Source organism: Lactuca sativa, chromosome 4, assembly GCF_002870075.4.
Source record: "Lactuca sativa cultivar Salinas chromosome 4, Lsat_Salinas_v11, whole genome shotgun sequence".
Taxonomy (NCBI): Eukaryota; Viridiplantae; Streptophyta; class Magnoliopsida; order Asterales; family Asteraceae; genus Lactuca; species Lactuca sativa.
In genome coordinates, this window is record NC_056626.2 from 96,362,308 (window position 1) to 96,371,161 (window position 8,854).

General features: G+C 30.9%; 2 protein-coding genes across 2 annotated transcripts; one reads left to right on the forward strand and one right to left on the reverse strand.

Moving 5' to 3' along the window:
* Positions 1 to 1,404: 1,404 nt before the first annotated feature.
* Positions 1,405 to 3,341, forward strand: LOC111920139 (protein translation factor SUI1 homolog). Its single transcript, XM_023915717.3, has 5 exons — positions 1,405 to 1,444; positions 1,959 to 2,071; positions 2,143 to 2,348; positions 2,438 to 2,491; positions 2,974 to 3,341. The coding sequence occupies exons 2-5, from the start codon at positions 2,035 to 2,037 to the stop codon at positions 3,016 to 3,018; spliced, it is 342 nt and encodes a 113-aa protein (XP_023771485.1). The 5' UTR covers positions 1,405 to 1,444; positions 1,959 to 2,034; the 3' UTR covers positions 3,019 to 3,341.
* A 3,701-nt stretch (positions 3,342 to 7,042) lies between these two features.
* On the reverse strand, positions 7,043 to 8,524 carry LOC111919942 (uncharacterized). The gene is made up of 4 exons (XM_023915506.2): positions 8,371 to 8,524; positions 8,106 to 8,223; positions 7,576 to 7,667; positions 7,043 to 7,282 (listed from the first exon to the last, which is right to left on the reverse strand). The coding sequence occupies exons 1-4, from the start codon at positions 8,384 to 8,386 to the stop codon at positions 7,218 to 7,220; spliced, it is 291 nt and encodes a 96-aa protein (XP_023771274.1). The 5' UTR covers positions 8,387 to 8,524; the 3' UTR covers positions 7,043 to 7,217.
* Positions 8,525 to 8,854: the final 330 nt, after the last annotated feature.

Sequence of the window (8,854 nt, forward strand, 5' to 3'; positions counted from 1 at the left end):
CCAAAAGGACCATGCACCATCAGGTCAAGTACATACCAAAATAGTTATGGACTTAGACACTAATCCAACATAAACGTGCTCCACCAAATCTGCACGAAAGGCGTGATGAATGTCGCGATGATATACTTCACTTTTATTTGCCCTATACTCTTCCGTACCAATGGTTACTCCTTCGACATTTGGCAAAACTTCATTTTCGTTGTATCGGTATATCACTCTTTCTTCGGCTTCAAAAATTATATTATGCAATATGATGCACACATACATTACGTGTTTTGCAACCTTTTCACTTCATATGATCGTGCCCTAATTGCTAGTACTTGTCTACGCCTCTTGAGTACACCAAATGTTCGCTTCACGTCCTTCCTAGCTGACTCTTGTGTCTCTTTAAACTTTTTTTTTCGTCATTCGGATATGTAAAAGATTTCACAAAAACAGATAAGATAGGATATATACCGTCAGTAAGATAGTACCCACACTTATATACATCATGTGACTTTCCAAGGTAGATATTATTGATTATCAGCGACTGGTCAAGAACATTGATGTCGTTGTTTACACTAGTTGGACCAAAGAATGTATTTCATATCCAAAGATCATGTTATGTGATTGCTTCTAGAACAATCGTCGGCTCTTTGTGTCTTGCATGTACTAACCACACAATGCATGCAATTGATTCTACCTGACATTTCTAGAAACTTATGCTTGCTTTCATGCAACGTGTACAATTGGTAGACATCGTTGATAGTTGGTTTGTGCAAATATCGTTGCCCATAAACCAAAGTAATAGCTTTGGAGAACACATATTCTCGTATGGTACGTTCAGACATCCTCAAATACTTGTCTATTTGGAAGATTTTTTTTAATCTAATAAGCTATAAACTAATTTAATATATATATATATATATATATATATATATATATATATATATATATATATATATATATATATATATATATATATATGACTTTTAAAAAATGATTTTTTGATGGTAAATATTTTTAAAAGTGCTTATTAGCTCCTCAAACACCTTATAGATTTATTGCTTTAAAAAAAATCAATAAACATTTTTCATTACTCAATCTCAAACTCCCATCGATAGACTAAAATTGCCTCAAATAAGAAAAAACGATATGGGTCAAATCTATAAATGCTATAATTTTATTAATTTGGTCTTTTAATATGTCAAAATTATATAACACCAATTGGCTTCATTTAAATTTTTAGCTTGGTTTTTTGGGAAAATGGTAGAGCTTACAACTCCAAACGGAAATCGCGTAGAATGCGGTGGTTTAAAGCCACCGGGAAATCAAAACAGTGGCCGATATAAAACAGGAGTCTCAACCATCCACCATTCCAAATTGCTTCTACATTACCCTCATTCAATCCATTCCTCCATCTCCATCGTCTCCGATCGCCGATTCTTTCTTCCGTTCCTGTCAGGTAATCCTTTCATCTAATTTTCATTCTTCTTCTTTTCTTCGCTCTCTTCCATGATATTCGTTGTTCTAAATCTGTTTTTGTTTGATTACTCTTCAATTTCTACGACGTTTTTATGAGATCAACCAAACGATGTTTATCTTCTACAATCATGGAATCAGATGTTGATTATGAAAATCGCAAACGATTTTGATCACATTTCGTTGTTAAATAATGTTTGAGTTGGATCATCGGTTTCTTCGTTCAGATCTTCACATTTTCCTTAATTAGTTTTTATCAAAGTAGCTCAGATTTTTCGTTTTGCTGCAATTTCCGGATGTTTTCTTCCTAATCCGATTTTGGATGCGTTATCTTTCTTCATTATTACCGGAAATTAAGATACAATTACGCTAATGATTTTGATTATCAATTAATCACGTAAACTATTGTTGAAATTGATTAGAAACGAACGAACACTGAACACATCTGAATTTGTATTGGGTTTAAAGTTATTTTAGAGTAATTGTGTTGTTTTCAGTTGTGTTCTTCTGTTCAACACAAAGAAGGCTGTTTGCTTGCGTGGTTGTGGCCTCCAATTCTAGCACTCAAGTTTAATGTCTGAGCTCGACATCCAGATTCCAACTGCCTTTGGTATGTTTTTGATGATTATGAGTTATTTGAAAATATATTGAAGCATTAATTGGTGAGATTTGTGATTGAAGATCCATTCGCTGAGGCAAATGCTGAGAACTCAGGTGCTGGGTCAAAGGAATACGTTCATATACGTATACAGCAACGCAATGGTAGGAAAAGCCTGACCACTGTTCAAGGCTTGAAGAAAGAATTCAGCTACAACAAGATCCTTAAAGACCTTAAAAAGGAGTTTTGCTGCAATGGTACTGTTGTTCAAGACCCTGAACTTGGCAAGGTCTCTCTTATTATCATCATCGAGTAAAATCTCCAAAAAGAAAACATGTTTAATGATGTCAGATGTAACGAAGGTAATTATTTTTATAGGTTATCCAACTTCAAGGTGATCAAAGGAAGAACGTATCCACCTTTCTCGTTCAAGTAATCATCTTTGTTATTACAAATACTTTACAAACATATATTTTAGAGTAAATTATAGGAATAGTCCCTATCGTTTGGAATAATTTGCATGTTTGGTCCCTGACTTATTTTTTTAACTTAGAAGGTCTCTACTATTTGTTTTTGTTATGTATTTGGTCCATGTCTTACCTAAAAAGACTATTTTTTTGCTTGATTTTTTAATATATTTAAATAAACACACCCCCAACCCCATCCATTCACCTTACCTTACCTACCCCACAATTTTTTTCTATTTAAATAATAGTATTTTTAGGTAAGACAGTAATCAAATGCGTAACAAAAACAAACAGTAAGGACCAATCACGTAACAAAAACAAATAGTAGGGACCTTCCGAGTTAAAAAAATAAGTTAGGGACAAGCACGCAAATCACCCCAAACCATAGGGACCATTCATATAATTTACTCTATATATATTTTCTAATTTATATGTGCATTTTGCCAGGCTGGCATTGTGAAGAAAGAACACATCAAAATTCATGGTTTTTAAATAGCGACGGCGGCGACATAACATTTTTCTGCTTGCAACTTGTGCTGTATCTAAGCGATATTAGCTCTTTTGTGTTGCTTGTAATTTTTCATCATCTGCTCAAATCTTCTTTTATTTATTATTTATTTATAATAATAATAATAATAATAATAATAATAATAATAATAATAATAATAACCCGATGTTAGAAATTATAGATTGTAAAATCTTGAAAATAAATAGGTCGCGTGTAAGTATGGTTCACGAAAGGGCGATCTTTGTTTCTTGTTGTGATTATGTAACGGGGAATATTTATCTAATTCTAATGTACATGGAGTTTTTTACGTTTGTTCCCATGCCTTCTGTTTGTATGTTTTTTCATGAATTACATGATCTTATTTGTATGTCACCACTGTTTTGGAAACTTCTGAAAAAATGGACAGTCATAGTGTTGTTTTGTTGATTGCTATTTCTTCAGCATTATAGTGTTGTATTATTGTTTAATAAGTAAAAGTTATTTTCATACACAATCAAATGTGTCGAATCATTCCCAAATCCAAAGCAATATTTCAAATTTGATACGAAGGTGCAGCCGACCCATTTGCGTTTTTTTGCATAAAAAGGTGTGTTTTACTGATTAAGAGACAATGGTGCACCTCCATGATCATTGTGAATTAGAGTCATTCGGAGGTAAGGACGGATTTTGATTGCATCTAATCATCTATTATAATTGCATTTTATAATATTAAAAAAAGATATAAACATTTTTATTTTTATTTGAAGAGACAAACACCATATGTGATAATATATATAAAAAAGAACCACACCCACCAAAAAACTAACGTGAAAGAAAGAAAGAAAGAAATCAAAAAGAGGGTTCAAACTTACACTGAAATCATACAAAACTCCGAAATATTGAAGCGTTTCAAGCGTTGAAAATGCTATTATTTTAAACTAGTGTAGTATGTTTTTTTGGAAGTTGACAATTCCATGGACCGGTTGCCATTTGTAATGTTTCAATATTTTTTTAACCATATCATTGTTTTAAAGAATTGTATGTTTTTTTTTATCAAGTCTTCAACATCCATTGTTTTGCCACCTAAGAGCCGATTAGTTGAATTAAAACGGATGATATGAGCTGAGATATCGGTCCTATGAATATGTTCCTGTGGGCCGAACTGCGCTAAGATCTTATTCCATAATTTTGTTATCGCCTTGAGGAGGCATGATTCAAATTAAAAAAGAACGTCTAGAAAGGTACCTTATGAGCCTTTGACAAAGGATTTTTTTTCCTCTCTCTTAAAAATTTATCTTATAGGAACATGCTAAACAAAATGAAAATAGTTGTTTTTTGTCGGAATGGGACATGTTGACACAATCCCCTTTTTTTTCTCCCTATTATGCAATTTTTAGGTGTACTCATTTATTCCAAACATATTTCCATAAGTAGACAAAAGGTTGCATGTTGGTAGAACACAAACCATATGCTATTCAGCTTGAGCATTATTCAAGTTTTTTTTTGTTTAAGAAATGCTTCTTTAGAAAGCTGGAAGTTATAGAATATGGAATTATACGCGTTATGTTAGACAATGTGTTCTTGTTGATAGAACTGCATTAGAATTGATTCATGATTATCACCGTATATAATACAATTGTGAGAATTGGGGATCCCATTACCACATTTAGAAATGAAGGATCGTAGAAAGTTAACGCTTCATAATATGCAAATCCTCACGATTACAATGTCCGAATATATACAAGAGTTGTTCCACTTAATGAAAAGAATTCAAGAAGAGCGTAGAGTGAGTGCAACACTTGAGGAGCAAGTTGAAATGAACGATATTGCAATAAACTTAATTGAAAGTTTCATGCAATTGTTTGAAGTTCACATAGACATTTCTCGGTTCCACTGTACGAAATTCCCAAGTATACATGGGTATTACATATAAAGATAATGTAATTTGATTTTGAAAAGTAATATGTAGCTTGTTATGGTTTTCATGAAGGGCATTACTTTTCATTTTCATTAGTTAAAGCAAAACTCAAAACAATTCACATCTTTCTTTGTAAACTCGATTTGATATGGATAAAAGTTCACATCTTTTTTGATGCGGATAAAAGTTCGGGGTTGTTGTTTGAAGATTATGACGGTAAAGAAAGAGGTTGGTAAAGCTTTCTTTGAGAAGTCTATTTGATGAACTTGTTTTCAGATGAATATGCTATTAGCTTAGTACTAATTATTGGTTGTAATGAAAGAAATAACATAAACAAAGCTTGTATTTGTGTATTTGTGAAACTTTGTGTCCAGAATGTACATTATCTAGTATGGAACAGGCATAAGGCATAAGTACTCTAGAATGATTATGTGTTGAACAAATTTGGTATTTTCCAAAGCGGGGAAAAAATAATTGTGATAATTACCTAATTCATAAATGGTAGTTTACTATTGGAATGAGTCGTTTTTTTGTCAACTTTATCAACTACTCCGATTTCATTAAAGACTCGCTTTTTGGGTTTTTTGTTTGTGTACTTCCCTCTTTATTCAATAAAATTCCATTTTACTCTTACTATTATATATATTTTTATATTTTTATACTAACTAAATTCATTTCCTATTAACTCTAATATCACATATTAAACTCGTAATGTTTGTATAATATTCTTAACAAGTTTTAAAATTTTAAAACTAAAACATAACAATTTAGGTTACTTTAGAAAAAATCTTTATGATCTAAGAAATATTATAGGATGATATTTCTAGATAATATATAATCTTAAAGGGTCACACTATCAACAACTTGATGTTAATGTATTATTTAAAAGAATTTGATTCTTGATAAATATTTATATTTCTTGTATTTAATTGGAAAAATTATTATTTTGTGGAAATAATATTTTACCAACATAAATTAAATTATTGTTTTTAAGAAATAATAATAAAATAAAACATTAACTAGTTATATTCGTAAAATATAAATATATATCATCTACATTTATTTGGACACTTTGAATAACCGTCTAGTTAGTATATGTAACTAATTAGTTGGAAGTTTGAGTTAAAAACACTGTTGATCCTTGACTTCTTGCACAAAGTCGTAGACCTCTTTAAGATGTAATGCTTCTTTGTGGTCTTGCTTCTTACATCACATACTTGTCATAAAAGGGACACTTGTCGACTTGTTTAAGGTATGATGCTTTAGTATATGTGTGGTAGTATATAGAGGAGATATGATAAAAAAAAAAAGCTAGGTAGTTTTTTCTTACACTTCTCCTTTTTTCTCCCTATAAGTCATGGGTTTCCAAGACTTCTCCCCTCTCATCTCTTGTAATGTGTTGTGTAGAGTTTGAGTGTTTATTAGTTGTTTCTCCTTAAGACTTAGTATTTATTATATGTCTTTAAGGTTTAAGAGCAACTAAATATACAAGGACTAGCATCCAAATCAAGTATAAGAATTGTTGGTGTTTCTAACTAAGGTAAAGTTCTACATTTACATTCTTCATTAACTTCCAACTTCCTAAGAGGATCAAAATTTTCAAAGGTTGTAGCTCTTTCTTCCTATAGTTGGTATAATCTTTCAATGCTTTGCAAAATTATTCTCGGTGGACTAAAATGGTTTTAAGTTTATTCACAATTTTAAAACTTCCAATGCCGTTTTTAGTGTTTTTAGAAACCAATTTTTAAATAAAACCCAACAACTTTTATATCTATTTAAAAAAATAAAAGAATCATATATTTTTATTTCTAGTATTATAACTTATTTATTACACTAAATGTTGTTGTCGATCAATATTTCTTTTTAAAAACATAACATATGTGTACAAAATGACAAATTGGACGATGAGGCTTTATAAAATAATTCACAAAGATGAGAATGATGTAGTTAATTTAACAAAAAAAAAAAAAAGCTTTTGAAAAATGGTCAATGGAGAAAGTTTATGATAATTTTTTGTTAAATAAAGTTAGTTGAAACATAATATAACAAAAACAAAATGAAAAAACTTAAAGACAAAAGAAGTGTCAATGACTATATAATACAAGAAAAAATAACCGAACCAAGAAGAATGGTCAAATAGAATAGTGTTAAACTGTTAAGTAACATGTAAGCCAACATTACAATCATTACATGAAAGATCATAAAAAGATATAACTGATAAAGTTAGCTAAAACAAAAATCAACCATCATACAAAAAACAAAACAACAAGTTTAATATTTATTTTATTACACATTGCTTTGCTTGTAGTTCTTGGTGTCCAAAACTTGTTTTCCACACATTGCACAAACACCTACACCCAAAAATCATTACATCACATGTCATTCAACAATCTAACACCCCATTTGTTATTCATGACATGACCCGACATAACCTAACAGAGTCACACAGACAACATTGTACTGTGTTTGATATGTATTGTACCGTGACCTGATGGACTACCATTAGAATTTTTTTTTTTTATCCCGAGCAAAAAAGATATGACAAGGAGGGACAAGGACACACTATAAATATTTTGTATGTGTAAAAGACGTTAATGCCCTTGGTTTTGAAAATGATTCTAGAAAGTTTTTGGGGGTAGTGTACCTTTGGAGTAGGCGCATGTATGGCAATACTTGCCATTTTGGTGGACTTGTTGCTTGCATATGATGCACTTGGTTGTTCCTAATGGTGACCATCTACAAAAAAATATAATAAACAAATAAAATAAAATAATTAGTGTTTTCACATATGTATAATCACATTTTATAAAATATATATCTATATTGTATAATGAAAGCATAATGCCATAATCATCAATGTAGCAATTAGCATGCTTCAAATAAACAAGTTCTTAGCTAGAAAAATAACCAAATTGAAGGTTTTCAATACTCCCATGGATAAACGATTAACACATACCTAAAACCTATACATTCTACCTGATTCCTAATCTATGTTGTTGAAAATTGAAATAGAATTTGGTGTTCTGAATGGAAACCATAAGTTTTTGGGTTTTTAACTTTGACTAACATCGATCTTAACTATGGAACAAGAGGTTCTGAATGAATCGGTAGGTTTTCTGGGATCTTGAAAATATAATTGAAAAAAAAATAACAAGAAACGAAGGAAAAAGTTACCTGTTTTTCTTGGAGAGAAGCTTGTTTTCGTTGATCTTACGACCACCGCCTTCGGTGGTGTTGCTTGCTCCTTCTTTCCACTTATCTGGCACAATTACTTTCGACAATTTCTTCTCACCTGTTTCAATTTCGTCCCCAAACATTAAAACCCTAGAAAATTCTTAACACGAAATTGAATTTTACATAACAAGATTATTGGGAACACACTTAGATTTATTGGGGAAATCAAAGTAAGACATCAAGAATCAAAAGAGAGAGGACTTACACTTCTCGCAAACCATCGTAGCTGTGAGATTTCCGGAGAGTAAAAAAAAAGGAAGAGGAGACCGAGAGAGGATGAACAAATATTCACGTTGCTTAACCCCGTTGGGAAGAATTATTCCGAACGGACTAAAATGCCCTTTCTCTATATACGTTTTATATTTATATAAAAAAAAATTAATTCAAAAGACTAATAATTAAAACTTCTTTTAATTAATTTTTACAAACTATATTCAAAACGTTTAATTGCTTAATATTTTTCATAGATTAAATTGCAAGTGACCCATGTGTTTTGGGATAGAATTTGGTTTTCATTATTTTTCTTCTAAAATTTGGGTTTGGTAGGAGAATAAAAGAGCACAAAACTGGATTGGACCGGAGAGTATTGTACACATAAGGTTTGGTATAATTATGATAGAACAAAACAAAATATTAAAATTATCATATTGTCCTTAATATGAAATACTACAAAATAATAAACATTACTT

What these genes read in the sequence shown, in the direction of transcription:
- LOC111920139 (XM_023915717.3), top strand. Translation starts at nt 2,035, where the DNA reads ATGTCTGAGCTCGACATCCAGATTCCAACTGCCTTTG. An exon ending in CCAGATTCCAACTGCCTTTG is followed by an intron (nt 2,072 to 2,142) that starts GTATGTTTTTGA and finishes TTGTGATTGAAG; the next exon opens with ATCCATTCGCTGAGGCAAAT. An exon ending in AAGACCCTGAACTTGGCAAG is followed by an intron (nt 2,349 to 2,437) that starts GTCTCTCTTATT and finishes TTATTTTTATAG; the next exon opens with GTTATCCAACTTCAAGGTGA.
- LOC111919942 (XM_023915506.2), bottom strand. An exon ending in CTTCTCTCCAAGAAAAACAG is followed by an intron (nt 7,668 to 8,105) that starts GTAACTTTTTCC and finishes ATTTTTTTGTAG; the next exon opens with ATGGTCACCATTAGGAACAA. An exon ending in TACATGCGCCTACTCCAAAG is followed by an intron (nt 7,283 to 7,575) that starts GTACACTACCCC and finishes TTTTGGGTGTAG; the next exon opens with GTGTTTGTGCAATGTGTGGA.